The sequence below is a fragment of the Felis catus genome, chromosome A2 (assembly GCF_018350175.1).
Source record: "Felis catus isolate Fca126 chromosome A2, F.catus_Fca126_mat1.0, whole genome shotgun sequence".
Lineage (NCBI taxonomy): Eukaryota > Metazoa > Chordata > Mammalia > Carnivora > Felidae > Felis > Felis catus.
Genome location: NC_058369.1, coordinates 17,725,266 through 17,739,841, shown reverse-complemented (window position 1 = coordinate 17,739,841; position 14,576 = coordinate 17,725,266). Strand labels below are relative to the sequence as shown.

At 50.0% G+C, this 14,576-nt stretch overlaps 1 protein-coding gene and 1 long non-coding RNA gene across 10 annotated transcripts; one reads left to right on the top strand and one right to left on the bottom strand.

Moving 5' to 3' along the window:
* Window positions 1-1,848: 1,848 nt before the first annotated feature.
* On the bottom strand, window positions 1,849-3,780 carry LOC123383078. Its single transcript, XR_006592414.1, has 4 exons — window positions 3,675-3,780; window positions 3,540-3,595; window positions 3,370-3,457; window positions 1,849-2,072 (listed from the first exon to the last, which is right to left on the bottom strand). It is a non-coding gene; the product is annotated as an uncharacterized LOC123383078 (long non-coding RNA).
* Window positions 3,781-3,817: 37 nt separating this feature from the next.
* Window positions 3,818-12,671, top strand: CCDC51 (coiled-coil domain containing 51). 9 transcript variants are annotated; one of them, XM_045049791.1, is made up of 5 exons: window positions 3,818-3,909; window positions 4,215-4,341; window positions 9,653-9,969; window positions 10,975-11,139; window positions 11,687-12,671. In XM_045049791.1, the coding sequence occupies exons 2-5, from the start codon at window positions 4,305-4,307 to the stop codon at window positions 12,440-12,442; spliced, it is 1,275 nt and encodes a 424-aa protein (XP_044905726.1). In that variant the 5' UTR covers window positions 3,818-3,909; window positions 4,215-4,304; the 3' UTR covers window positions 12,443-12,671. The 9 variants fall into 9 exon arrangements, with proteins under 9 accessions (XP_044905726.1, XP_003982207.2, XP_006928778.1 ...); XM_023248487.2 differs by lacking the exon at window positions 3,818-3,909 and adding an exon at window positions 3,916-4,059; XM_003982158.5 differs by lacking the exon at window positions 4,215-4,341 and having other exon boundaries at window positions 3,821-3,909.
* The last annotated feature ends 1,905 nt before the right edge of the window (window positions 12,672-14,576 follow it).

The window sequence follows — 14,576 nt, the reverse complement described above, 5'->3', positions numbered from 1 at the left end:
ATGGCAAAGAGAGAAGGTAAGGCTTCAAAAAGGAGCAGGACTCGGGCAGGATTTTATTAGGCAGCGGTGGTGTGCAGGACAGTTAGCAGGAACGGGTTGTTTCTTGCACAGTGCCAAACTTAGCTTGTAAGTGTCCTATGAATGTTTATGAAAACAGTAAATGAAAGGGATACAGTTGTCAGGATTTGGAAGGTCTTGAATACCTGAGTTTAGTTTTTGAGACAACTAGTAGGTTCCTTCAGACAGATGCCCAAATGTTGAATGCTTAAATCTTCATTACTGCGGGTTTCTGGTCTTGTAAAGAGATAGGATTGTACTTCATTTGTCAGGAAGGATTAGGTTCCACCAAATAACAGTAGTAGCTGTCAGGGGCAATGTGCTGGCACTGGCAAAGAAGGGCTGTTCTCAGCCCTACAGGGAATGCCTGAAGTCCAAAGGTGTGCAGGCTGTGGAACTTTCCAGGAGAGGACCAAAGTAGGCCCTTTATCCTCTCCTGTTAAGTACCTTGGAGTCGTAAAACAGACTTCAATCTATAAAAACCTTTTCCAGTTTTGACTTAGCAAGATCTGAATAGTTCCAGAAACAAATGGTCAGAGATAGCTTAGCATTATTAGCATAATTTACAGTGTTATCAAGGGCCTAGAGGGGAAATCCAAAGACTTGTGCCTCTGAATTGTTTCTCTCTCCCTCCCTGTCTCTCTCTCTATATATATGTGAATGCAATATATATATGCATTTAGTATACATTATGGCCTCTGTCTCCTTCAGTTTACTCCTCCTAGAGTCAAGGGTGATAATCAACAAATATTAGGAGAAAAAAATGAAACAAACAATTGGGACTACTACTTCATATAGAGTGGTAAGGGACGAGTGCACTACTTTTAGTCCTCTAAAGGAAGGGAGGTAGTCTCCAGTATACAAATGAGTGACAGGCAGAGGCAAGAGTTGGTGAAAACGGTGAGGCAGCTTGCTTGCGATGTAGGCCATTGTGCAAGATGGACCAGGGGATGAATGGTGAATATCCAAGGATAGGGAGTGGCATCCAGATCCCTTAGGGCCTGACTGGTCATTGTAGGGACTCTAGCTTTTTCCTAAGAAGCCACTGAAGAATTCTGAGCCAAGAAGAGACAAAAGTATGACTTTATGGTTTAGCAAGACCATCCTGTCTTCAGTGAAGGTTAAACTGTAGAGGAGCAAGGGTAGGGGTAGGAAGACAAATTTGGATATGACTGCAATAATCCAGGTGAGGGATTTTAGGTTAGAATGGGGGAGTGATACTGGAGGAAGTATGTAGGGGCCAGACTGAATTTTGCTGATGGGTTGAATGTGGGATACTCATCATTCCCTAGCAAGGAAACTTAGCAAGGACCTTTCTGAAGCCCTAGTGTAAATGCAGACCAGGGGCAGGGGGGTTCAGGATAAACTTGGTTCTTAGAAACTTTCAGAAAGTCTCTCCTTTCCGGTTTTATTCCCTTTATAATGTATATTGTATGTAACAATGTTGCCCTCTTCCACAACAGAGAAATTTGTTGAAAACAGGAATCACTCTTCGGTGTATGTGCAGGATGCCCACATGAAAGATGAACAATCCCATTACAACAAATGGCAATGTGGAGGTCGTAACAGAGAAAGATGCTTTTTTCCCCCAAAGTACATATTCTTGCATTAGCCTCGTGTATTGTATTCCATTGGGTATACAACTATAAAAAAACAACCATTTCAAATGAGTTGGTTTAATTCCAGGTGGAACAGAGTTCAGGACAGAACAAAGAGTGAAGAGCACACACTGGCAGGACTTCGGGCTAGGTTTACTCTGACCTCACAACAAAGGCAGAAATGACTGAATGATAAGAGAACATGAGCCACTGATTTTATTATTATTATTTTTTTACAAAAGTTTATTCTTAAATGTACAACAGGATCTAAGACAACACTTCATTCTATCTATAGGTGGCAACAGATGCTATGGCAGGAAATCCAGATGTTTAAACAGGAATGGAATTAAAGATCACCATTGCCTCAGGTACAAGGGACGGCTTACTTTTTGCCAGATTTCTTAATTCCACCTGTGGCTGCAAAAGGGAAAAAATGTCTCAGTTAAGAAAAAATATAGTCCTTATGGCAGAAGTGCCAGAGTCCTTATAAGGATCATTGAAAGGCTCAACTCTTGTGCTGGGCATTCTTTTTTGACACAAGCATGTATAGGACTTTCCCAATAGTCTACTCTGGGTAATATCAGTATGAGGATGAGGCAGGGGCCCAAATAATGGCTGTGTCCTGGCCTGGATCTATATTGTTAAGTATTTCACACACTAGCTCATTTAATCCTCATCCCCCATCAACCCATTTTACAGATAATGAAGTGCTAGTGGTAAGTGCTGTTCAAAATTATAAATTGGTATGTGACAAAGCCAAGATTCCACCCTGGGTAGTCTGGGAGAATGTGGGTAGGTCCACATTCTCAACTGCCACATCACAGTACATATTATGATCCTGGGGTCTGGTTTACTATCTTTATTTTACTCAATTTACATTTGACTATATATTTGGCATACAGTAAGCAACTTAAGAAATAGCTGATTTACCTTCCTGTACACAATCACAGATTAAAGGAAGGTACAAAACACCTTACATTCCAAAAGGGAATCTCAGTAACTAGAATCTCAGCCTTGTGAATCAATTAAAACCCACTGGGATAGAAGTCATGGAAAGCCCTGGATGACACTCCCACCATCCCACCCTCCACCAGCCCCAGTGTAGCTCATATAGGGCACAAATAACCATGGAAGAAATTATTCACTAGTGGGATGAATGTAAACAGCATTTAAGAAGCACAGAAAAGTTCGGGCTGTTGGGCTTGAAAAATATTTTGATACATAATCCATTTTTCCTACATAAAAGAAGTAAAATGGTGGGGGATTAGGTTAAAAGAGCATACAGCGCAATAGCACATTAAGGAGTTTTAGTCTAGGCGCATTCAGAAGTCAAGACTCAGTATGCAAAAGTATTTACTAGAATTAACAATATGAGCGGTAAGTCAAGAAATGTCATAAGCAAAAAGTAGCAAATACGAATTTGGGGCAAGAAATAGTGAAGACTGTTTGGAAACTCAACTCTAAGATATATGAATCTCTGTGTTTCCATCTCTGCTGTTTCCCTAAAGAAGACCAGAATGCCTGGGAGAAAAGAGATTCCATTTCCAGGACTGGTCTGGCTCCCGCCCCTCCCCGCTGCTGCGAATTCAAGCTGGGTGGGGGTCGTCCGCAGTAGCTGACACGAAGAATCGAAACCTCACCAATGAGACAGGAAACAGACCAAAGAGATGCTCAGAACGTTTGCCCGGCTTGAGCTCTATTTGCCCTCACTTACCCAGGGGGCCCTTCCCCGCGGCCTTCGCTTTTAGCTCCTCGAGTTTCTTCTGCTCCTCTTTCTGTTTCTGCTTGAATGCCTTATCTTCCTAAGGAGAGGCAGACGGCGTTCACTCGAAGCAGATTCCCCAGTCCCTCCGCACCCTCCCACGCCTCCGCGCTCGCCCTCACCTCGTCCATCTCCTTGGCCTGCTTCTTGGGCTGCTTCAGGGGCTTCTTCTTGCCACCTGTAGGCGACACAAGCATGCTCAGTTCCATCCCCGCCGAGTACTGTCCCTCTCCACCCCGCCGCCCCGGCACACTCACCTTCGCGGCCGGACATGGCGCCTGCCGCCCCTTCCCCAGGCCCTGCCACCGGAAGCGAAGCACCCCTACCCACCCCCTGTGCCTGTACCTCCGCGCGGGCCCGCTGATTGGCTCCTGGTCAGGAAGCTGTGCTCCCGCTGCCGGAAGCAACTCTGGGGGCGGGCATTAAAGGATCAGAGGTCTACTGAGTGGCGGGCGCTTGGTTGGGGTTGCAGCTCTCGCGGTGGGGCGCCAGGTACGAGGGCCTGTCTTGCCCGGGAAGGGTCCGGAAGCCAGGAGGGGTGCTTAACCGGAAGGCGCTGGGTCTGGCATCGTGCATGGGGAAAGCACTGCGAGTAGGGGGAAGAGGCCTTTGAAGTTCAGCGCGTTCTTGGAACCGAAGAAAGTAAGCATAGCTGCAGGGAGATGCGAGAGAGGTGCCAGATATATGGGCGGGTATCGATCACCCGGTCCTAAGGTTTTGGAGGCCACCGGAAGGAGTCTGGGTTTTAATATAGCCGAGGTGCAACTTTTTGCAAATTATGTTTATTCATTCAATAGGTTTTTGTTGAGTGTCATGCAGACAGTTTTATGGGGGCACTGAGGATGCAGCAGTGAACAAAACACATCTCATACCCAATCCATCAGCAAATGGATGCCAGCCCTGGCAGAGCTGACATTCTGGGAGGTGAGACAGCCTGTAAGCAAAGTAAATAATTGAAATACATATCGCAGGTCACGTGATACATGCTTGGAGAAAAATAAGGTGGACAGAATGGGTAGAGGGTGCTGGGATGGGAGTCCTTGGCAATGACATATGAGCAGGACTTGGAAAAGAGAAGGGAGCAAGCAGGGCAGATAGCTGGTGTGAAGGCCTTGTGCGGGGATCGTCTAGTGTGTTGCAGCAACATCACGAAAGTCCATGCATGGTAATTACTTCAACGATGTGTTAGCTAACCTTATTGTGGTATACGTTTAGCAGTATATACGTCTATCAAGTGTATCAAATCGTCACGTTGTATATCTTAAACTTACACAGTGATATGTCAATTTATATGTCATTTTTATGTCAATAAAGCTGGGAGAAAAAAGGTCCATATGATTGGAGTAGAGTGAGGAAAGTATTCTTGTGGGAGATGAGGTCAGAGAAGACTGAGAGCCAGGAGGTAGATGTCCTGTAGACCATGGAGAAAATTTGGCGTTTACATTGAGAGAAATGTGGAACGATTAGAGAGTTTGAGCAGAGAGAGACATGGCCTGGCCTGTGTTTTGAAAAGGCTACTGGCTGCTCTGTTGACGATAGATTGTAGGGGCTAGAGTAGGAGCAGGGAGACCTGTCAGAAGGATGTTATAGTAAAATATGTTAGTCACTGGGACCAAGTGGTAGCAGTGGGGGGGCGGGGGGCGGCTAAGAGGAAAAGGGATTTTGGTTTTAGAAAGGAAGAAGCATTTGCTGATGGATTGGGTATGAGATGGGAGGGAAAGCAAGGGGTCAGGGATGATTTGAGGTTTTTGGTCTGACATGGATTTGGAAGTTTCTATCAACCAAGATGGAGAAGGCTATGGGAAAGGCAAGTTGGGAAGGGAAGATAAGATCCTCATTAACCTTCCAAGCTGAGTTGTGGATTCGGTGGTTCAGTAAATGAGCCTGGAATCTATAGGAGAGGTCTGGGCTGGAAAAGTCAGAATATAGTTGATTGGGTTTTTTTTTTTTTTTTCTTATTTAAACTTTATTTATTTATTTTGAGAGAGAAAGAGAGTGAGGCAGAGAGAGAGGGAAAGAGAATCCCAAGCAGTCTCCACACAGTCAACACAGAGCCTGACCTGGGGCTCAAATTCACCAACCGTGAGATCATGACCTAAGCCAAAGCCAAGAGGTGGCTGCTTAAGCAACTGAGCCACCCAGGCACCCCTAGTTGATTGGTTTTTTAAGTAATGGTTTTGGGGGGAAAAAGCAGTGGGAGGAGCGGCACCTAGCTGGCTTGGTTGGTGTAGCATGTGACTCTTGAGTTCAAGCCCTAGGTTGGGTGTAGAGATTACTTTAAAAAAAAGTAATGGTTTTATTGAGATACCATTCACATACAATACAGTTCACCTATTTAATGGGTACACTTAAGTGGTTTTAGTATATTCACAGTGTTGTTCAACCATCATTATAGTTAATATTTTTAACATTTCCCTAGATGGTATTTATTTATTTATTTAGATGTTTATTCTTGAGAGGGACAGAGACAGAGTGAGAGCAGAGGAGGGGCAGAGAGAGAGACACAGAATCCAAAGCAAGCTCCAGGTTCTGAGCTGTCAGCACAGAGCCCGATGCAAGGATCGAACTCACGAACCATGAGATCATGACCTAAGCTGAAGTCAGACGCTTAACTGACTGAGCCACCCAGGTGCCCCATCCGTAGATGGTTTTTAAAGCCATGGGACTGGATGAGAGAGGAGTCTGAGGACCTTGCCTTGCAGCACTCCACGTGGGTAGGTTCAGGAGATGAGTGGGGACCGGAAGCCAAGTGTAGAAGGCGTTTCAAGGAAAGGAAAGTGGCACAAGGCACAGGTTGCTGATAGGGCAAGTAAAATGAGGACTGAGAACTGATCGCTGGATTTAGCAATGTGGAAGTGACCTGGACAAGAGCATTTCCAGTGGCATGGTGGAAGTGAAGGCCAGATTAGAAAGGGTTTAAGAGAGAATGAGAGAAGAGGAACTGGAGACAGCAAGTGCAGATGACCTGTCAAGGAGTTTGGCTGTACAGAGGGGCAGAGAAGTGGAGCTGTTGCTGGGGAGGGTGTCTGATCAATTACTGAGCAGTGTCAGGTAGGGAGAGCACACGGGACCTGGCCACAGCTTGGTCTTCCTAGAGCATGAATTCCTCATCCCAAGGAATAAGAAAGAAGGTGGAAACCGAACAGACACAGGTGGGAAGGTATGGTGGGAATTTATAGAAGTTGTCTTCCAATTTTTAAATATTTTCTTAGTGAAAAATGAAGCAAGCCATCAGCTGCAAGTGAGATAGAGGTACAGGTGATGGAGGTTTGAGGCATGGACAGTTGGTAAGAGACAGTCATCTGGATAGAATGTTAGAATGGATTTGGAGGGTCAAGATTCTGAACTTGGCCCTCAAGGCCCTGCTTCATATGGTCTCTGTTTACCTCTTCAGCCTCTCCTCTGTCCACTCTCCCTTCCTCTGCTATTTTCCAGCTGCACTGGCTGCCTTTCAGGTTTTAGATGACCCCCAGTGCATTTCCACTCTTTCCCTCTGCCAGGAACACCTTCCCTGTGCTGGCTGAGGGCTTGTGGGACATTTGCATGGGGAGGGGCTGAGAATCAGGCTGGGGTGGGGGCTGGATGTCTGAGAAGAGGGACTGGAATAGAGGAACAACTTGAGTCATTTCCTCACACAGCAGAGTCCCTGCTGTCACCAAGCTTATGTTCTAGGGAGGGGCCTGGCAACATGAAAAGAAGGCAATCTGTGTCTGATGGAGAAACATAAAGCAGGTGGCCCAGGAGGGAATGGTCAAGGAAGGTTTGCCACGAGGTGGTGTTTGAGCCAAGATGTACAAGTCAGGATGAGCTGACTGGACCTGTCAGCTGACTGGACCTTTCTGTGGAGAAAGTAGCAGAGTCAGGCTTCACATGTTCGGGTGCATGGAGTGGAGGACAGGAGGAAGGGATGACAACCAAGAGGACCGTGGCTTGTTGGCCACTGGTGGGACTGGTGTTCATGGCAGGTGAGATGGGAGCTGTCGGGGGTTTTGAACAAGAGATGTGAAATGATGAGTTAACAGAGCCTCAAGTTGCCTTGTGAATAACGGCTCTGAGGGGCAGGGAGGAAGCCAGGACTTCACAGGAGGCTGTAGCTGTCATTGCTGCCAGGGATGGATGACTTTCCTGGGGTTCAAGAGTGGGTGGCTGGTAGAGAAGTCAGGAGAGGAGGCTAAGAAGGTTGGAGGAAGCCGAGGCGGGGGGGGGGGGGGGGGGGAGGGGTAGTGATTTCAAAAAGACAAGGGTGTTGAAAGCTGCAGAGATGTTGGAGAAGAAATCTGAGAAATACCTGGTGGATCTGGCAAGGTGGAGGTTTTGCAGGGCCTCCAGGAGAGCAGCCTCTTGGTGGAGTGCCATCAAGGGAGAATGGGGGCTGGGGAAGTAGTGACAGCAAGGTGGACACCTCTCTGGTGAGTGTTGCTGCAAAGGAGAGTGAGGGCTGTGGTTGGCAGCCCTGGGAGTCTGCTTTGCTCTGATGCAGGAAACACCTGCAGGCTGGTCATGGGGCCACAGCTCATGTGTGGTGGATGCTGGCATTGAGGCCTAAGAGGCTGGCTTGACCCCTGGGTCATGGATGTTGTGTGCTTTCTTGGGCCTTGTGGATGGGGCCCAGGAGTTCGGGTGCAGCACCAGCTCAGAACCAGTGTTACGGGCATGTCCCTTCCGTGGCTCTCAGCTCGGACCCATTTTGGGCAGGAGGCATGTCCCTACCCAACCAACTTTGTTTTCTAGAGGGCCTGAGCTTCTCCAAGCACAGCACAAGGGGATAGGAGGCTGAGATGCTCTGAGTGGGTCTCTATTCCACATCACCTTACATTCAGAAGCCCCTTTCTTTGTCACCCAAGCTCCTCCAATTTATCTTCCTGTCCCCAGCATCCTCTGCTTTTCTCTCTGGCCTGGTTGTTTGGCCACTAGGTGTCACTCTGACAGCCAGCATCAATACTTGAGAGCTTGTGTGTGTTATGGTTGGGGGTTGGTGGGGGAAGGAGGGTTGGCCAGAGGACAGGAGTGCTGGTCCAGGTTTGCCTGGGAGCAGGGGTCACCTGACCCTCCTTGGGGTCCTCAGGGTCCCTGCTGCTTTGGGGCTCAGGCAGAGCCTGACTGGGTAACGGGAGCCTCCCTCTGCTGTTTAGGTTAAGAGAAGTGGGTGTTGTTGGGGCCCAGACAAAGCAAGGTTGAAAAGGAGAGATTGAAGAAACCAGACCTGTAGAGCCGGACTAAAGTTGGAGAGGAGGGAGAAAGCTTGTGGAAGGTTAGGAATGTGAGGGGTGGGGGGGATTGGAAGCCTGGAAAGCCTCAGAGGGCAGAGGAGGGCTCGTGTGAACCTAAGAAAAGTTGTCCTCTGTGTAGAGATCCAGGCTTTTTGTTTTGTTTTGCCTTTTCCCTGGAATTGTCTTCTCAGAGGAGAGCTGAGGAGGGAATTTTCTGCCTTGGTACAGAATGACTTGTGTCCTCGAACATAAGCAAAACTCTGCTTTCCCAGTGCTGGGGCAGCCCTCAGAGTCTGGGCAGTTGATTTTGATGGTATTTTGCAGAACTCTTTCCCTGAAATCCCCTCAGTTCCCCAGTTTCCCTGGGAGTCTTTATGAATCTTTGTGATTTGTGAGGCTTTGTCAGCATGGACACAACTCAGGTTTGAAAAAAAAATTTTTTTTTAAGTTTATTTATTTACTCTTGAGAGAGAAAGAGACAGAGACGGAGACAGAGAGAACGAGTGGAGGAGGGGCAGAAGAGAGAGGGAGAGAGAGAATCCCAAGCAGGCTCCCCACTGTCAGCACAGAGTCCAACACAGGCCTCGATCTCAGAAACCGTGAGATCACGATCTGAGTCAAAATCAGCAGCTGGACACTTAACTGACCAAGCTACCCAGGCAGCCCTGGTTTGAGAATTTTCTTCGACGTTATCAGAAAACCGGGCACCAGGATTCCCATCCAAGTCACAACGGAGACCTGGGGGCTGTGGGGAAGATGGGTGGGATGGGAGGTGCTGGTGGCATTGTGGAAGGAGATGGAAGGCATGATCTCCTAAACGTGTTCTTCCCTGGTGTGTTCTCTTATCTGGGAGCACCCAAGGGGGAAGCCTGACCACAGCGGCTACCGTCTCCAGGCACAACAGAGCAGCGCTCTTTTTGGACTTTTTCATGGAAATTAGTTCAGAACTGCCCCTAGGCCCTGAAACCTGACTTACGCCCAGCCTTTCTCAGCTGTGAGCTGATCTGTCTGGCGTCCCCCTACAGATCTCCTGATGACAGGGCGCAGCACTGTGTTTGCCATGCAGCACGTCCTCGGTGCGCCCCGTGTGGTGTGGAGAGGCCTCCTTGGAAGGGACCTCTTTATGGCCAGGACTCTCTGCAGCCCAGGCCCTAGCCAGCCCAGAGAGAAAAGACCTGAGGAGGTGGCTCTTGGGCTGTACCGCCGCCTCACAGCTCTGGGAAGAGCCCTGGGGCACGACATTCATCAGCGAGCATCGTCCACAGCCACAACTTGGTGGGAAAGATACGAAGAGTTTGTCGGACTCAATGAAGTTCGAGAGGCCCAGGGAAATGTGACTGAGGTGAGGAGGGAAGCCGGGGTGGTTGGCCCTGCCTTCTGACTTGGAAATGTGGCTGGGAGGCTCTTGCCAAATAATTACCAGCCACGTGGTGCTGGGAAGCCTTGCCCAGATTTGCCTTTTCTTAAACAAATACTATTGGTAGATGAATTTGACTCATTTCTCACATGGTAACTTGGATTCGATCGTACTGGGGGTGAAGATCTCTGTGTAACTGTACCCGTCTACCCCGAAAACAGGTGTCTGTGTACTGATGAGTCCCTGGCCATTGACATCCATCGTGTTAGGCCAGTGAACCCTTCCTACATTGACTGAGGGTTGGTGAGAGTGTTACAAGTGTCCTCAAAGCCCCATAATTAAAACACCCCTTGTGAAGGTAGAAGCCCAGGGCCAGGCAGCATCACACTGTGAGGTGGAAAGAGCTTCCTGTGGCTGGAAGCCCTTGGTGGTAGCAGAAATGCATTCTGTCGTCTCTGTTCCCATTCCTGCCTAGTACAGACCAAGCTAGTGAGGTGGCAAGAACCTGGGGGTTCAGTGGGAGGTTTTGAGGCCACAGTGCTGTCTCTTCCCCTTGGAGGTCATGACCTTGGCTGAGCTGGAGTTTCTGGGTGTGTAAAATGGAGGCCACAGCAACACCTCTTGTGGCATCGTCAAGAGGCGAAGATAAGGTAGCGTGCATGCAACAGTTTAGGAACCTAGGTTCCTTTCCATAGCTTGTATCCGACTAGGATTGGCTGGGTTTTGTGTGGAGCATTAGCTTTTTTCAAGTTTCTCAGGGGCATGTTATTTCCACTTGAATGGATAAATCCAGTGATTCTGATGGGTGTGGCCCAGGGCTGCACTTTGAGGACTACTGGGCGAGCCAGGATTTTGTGTCTGAAGGACTCTTTTTTTCCACCCTTTGCACTGACACCCCACTCACCTCAGCCACAGCCTTGTTGGGAATAGAGCTGAGCCTGTGTGGGTGTGGAGGGAAGGGGCAGACAGCCTCCATTGTTCTCTCTGCAGGCAGAGAAAGTGTTCATGGTGGCTCGAGGCCTTGTGCGAGAGGCTCGGGAGGACTTGGAAGTTCACCAGGCCAAGCTGAAGGAGGTGAGGGACCGCTTGGACCGCATCTCCAGAGAGGATATCCAGTACCTAGAACTGGCTACGCTGGAGCACCGGCTGCTGCAAGTAGGCACTCAGAAGGCAGCCCTTCCTCATTGGATAGGGACCCTAGCCTGGCAGATCATCAAGGGGCAAGGTGGGAACCTGACTGGTCTGGTGGTCAGAGATCTGGTGAAGACGTAAACCAGAAGCTCTGGGCCCCAGGCTTCCAGAGCCTGTCCACCCACTTTCTCTTGGAGTACTGGGGTCAGTAGTCCAGGGCAGTATAATCTGGGCCCCAGATCCCAGATTGCTGAGGAGGGAGCACCAGGGAGGAGGGGACTGGCCTAGAGGGGGCCAGACACTTCCTTCTGATGGACACATTCTGTAGTCATCAGTGCGTGTCTGGTCAGACCCAGCACTGCTTGGGTAGGAAGGTAGCATTGCTCATCTTGACTGCCCCCAATTCCTTTGCTTCCTGCACCTGACCATGTTTATGCTGCCTTCATTCATTCAGCGGGTTTATTGAGCATGCAGTCTGCGCCAGGCATGAGGCTGAGCCCCAGGGACGTCTGCTGGCAGCTCCAATGGCGGGGCCACATTGCTGCTGTATAACACTGCTTTGCTTCTGCAGGAGGAGAAGAGGCTTCGTGCAACCTATCTGCGTGCTGAAGACTCTGAGCGAGAGAAGTTCTCCCTCTTCTCTGCGGCTGTGCGGGAAAGTCACGAGAAGGAGCGCACTCGAGCTGAGAGGACCAAGAACTGGTCCCTCATCGGGTCAGTTCTGGGGGCCTTGATTGGTGTGGCTGGCTCCACCTATGTGAACCGTGTGCGGCTACAGGAGCTGAAGGCCTTGCTCTTAGAGGCACAGAAGGGGCCTGTGAGCCTCCAGGAGGCCATCCGAGAACAGGCATCCAGCTACTCCCTCCAGCAGAGGGACCTCCACGACCTCATGGTGGACCTAAGGGGCCTGGTACAAGCTGGCTCCGGGCTGAGCTCTGGGACCCAGGCAGGTACTTCCCCCACCCGAGACAGAGACACAGATGTCCTTTCAGCTGCCTTGAAAGAGCAGCTCAGCCATTCCAGGCAGGTCCATTCATGTTTAGAGGGTTTACGAGAGCGGCTTGATGGCTTGGAAAAGACTTTCAGCCAAACGGCTGAGGTGGTTCAGCTTGCGAAGGCTGCAGCACATCCAGGCCTGCTGGGGCCAGCAGACAGGGCCCTGCCTGGCTCCTTGCTGGAGCAGGGGAGCGTGATCTTGGCACTATCAGACATGGAGAAGAAGCTTGAAGCTCAGGTCAACAGGAACACCATCTACAGCACACTGGTCACCTGCGTGACATTTATGGCCACTCTGCCTGTGCTCTACGTGCTGTTCAGGGCCAGCTAGCCCTGGGAGCCTCCTCCAGGGAGCTGAGGGGATAGCCGTGGATACAAATTTAGCTAGAGAATCCCAACAATGAAGTGAGCCTTTGGGTGCACACAACCTCAGCCTGAGGCTGAACACCATCTGTGTGGCTCACCAGCAGGCATACTTTGATTTTGAGAAAATGCTCATTTATGTTAATTATCAACACTTTGTACTAACGTCCAAATAAAATGTCTTTCGGTTCATGTTATGTAAATATTTAAAGTAATACTTACGTCAGATGGAGTTTTTCTTGTTGAAGGTTGAGATTTGGGACTTAAGGGCTGAGCCTGGAATTACAGTAATCACGGCCCCCTTCAGTTCCTCTCTCATCTCCTCTTGGTCTCGTCCTCAGTTCAGAACCATGTTGGATGAACTTACCCTTGAGGCTTGGGTTTTTGTTTTGGATTGCCAGGTCTGCTTGCCCAACCCTCCTATGTCAGATAGCTTGGGGGTTCCGGGGAGTGGAACCTAGCCTGCGCAACCACGGCTGACAATGGTTACTTGCCCCGCTTCTGGATTACTTTCTCTGCCCTGGTGGGGAGAACCTTCTGGTTCTAACGCTGCAGGGATGATCAGAAGAGAGCAGGGAAAAGGGATTGGAGGAATGGTTGATAAATATTACTGGGGACATAATTACAGGGATTGGTAGCCAGTCTGGGTCCCTGTGCAGAGAGTTTTGGGCAGTCCAGTGTGCCCCTAGAGCTAGGTGTCCTCCCATACACAGCCTAGAGATGGCCTGTACAAGCATGGGCAGAGCTCAGCATGTCAGCAGAGTGAACCTCAAGGCAGGCCTGGGACCTGGGTACAGGCAGAGTTAGGTTTTGCCTGTGAGTTTGAATGGGGCCTGAGATCTTGTGATCCTATAAGTTGAGGACACGAGGCCTGGCTCCAAACCAGCCTTTTCAGTGGCTGTGATGGAGACGGGCCTCCCTGAGGTGGGAGGTACAGTGGGGGGCCCGGGGGCAGACTGCCCAGAGAACCCCTGACCTGTCCCTTTGCAGAGGAGAACAGCAACCTTTGATCTCCTGGGCTAAATGGCCGTAGGTGGCCTTGTGTGTCCTTGAGTAAATAGGAAGAGTGGGGAGGCACTCTGTACTCCCACAGGTCTGGAAAAGCCACTCCTTTCTGAACACATGGAGGTATACAGGGTTTGTGGGGAAGGGCTTCTGTGGGCTGGGGTTTGCTTGGGCCTGTGTGGAGCCGCCTCTCAGCAGGGGCCTGTGGAACCAGTAGGGTTTCCCAGGAGGTACCCTCTGTACTTGGAGCCCGTGCTCAGGTTTGGGCAGTGAGTATGACCTGGGTGGCCCCTTGGGTTCTGTGAACCTCAAGTGCCTGGTCCTTTGGTCATTTGGTCACTCCATTCTTGACATTGTTTCCTTTGTGTAATGGTTCCTCAGGATGGCATGAGATGAAACGACCTCTGTGCATGGGATGTTCACCCTCCTGATGGGGGGTAGGAGGTACCATATCTGTGTACAGATGAGGGGTGCTATGGGGTTTGGAAGTCCTGTGTCCACCTTTGGGGTAAGGTAGGTCCTAAAGAGTGTGCACTTGAGTGAATGGAATTGATGAGGGAAGGATTCCAGGTATGTGGCAAGGGTCCCCCATAGGCTGCACAGGCAGGAAAGCCATGGGCTTTCAGCACCTTAGCCAAGGGGCTGAGGTGGTGATGGATGTGGAGGAGTGGTGGGGCATAGGTTAGAGAATGAAATGGAGGGCCTGGGGTCTGTGATGCTGGAGGCCAGGGATACAGGAACTCGGGGTGGGGGTGGGGTGCCATTCTGGTGCACGGCCCCAGGTGCTGGGAGAGGGGATGGAAGAAAGGGAGTGATCGGAGAAGCTGGTGAGAGAAGTTGGAAGGCAGAGTTGGGTAGATGAGAGTGAAGGCAGACTCTTGAGGGGTGGCAGATGGCAAGAGTGTGTCTGTGGTGTTGGCTCTTTGGACACTAGCCAGTGTGGATGACCTGAACCTTCTGGTTGAGGCTCTCCCTAGCCTTTGGAGGCTCTGGGGGCTTCCAGAGTGGGGGGTGTGTGTGTGTGACAAATTTTGCCTCCCAGGAGGCTATCCCAATGGCCTTGAGCCAAAGTCCTAACAGCATGGGCCGTGTCCTGT

Excerpts from the sequence above, each read along its gene's own strand:
- CCDC51 (XM_045049791.1), top strand. The coding sequence starts at position 4,305 with ATGGATGCCAGCCCTGGCAGAGCTGACATTCTGGGAG. Across the intron at positions 4,342-9,652 it reads CAGAGCTGACATTCTGGGAG|ATCTCCTGATGACAGGGCGC; the intron begins GTGAGACAGCCT and ends GTCCCCCTACAG. Across the intron at positions 11,140-11,686 it reads TGGAGCACCGGCTGCTGCAA|GAGGAGAAGAGGCTTCGTGC; the intron begins GTAGGCACTCAG and ends TTGCTTCTGCAG.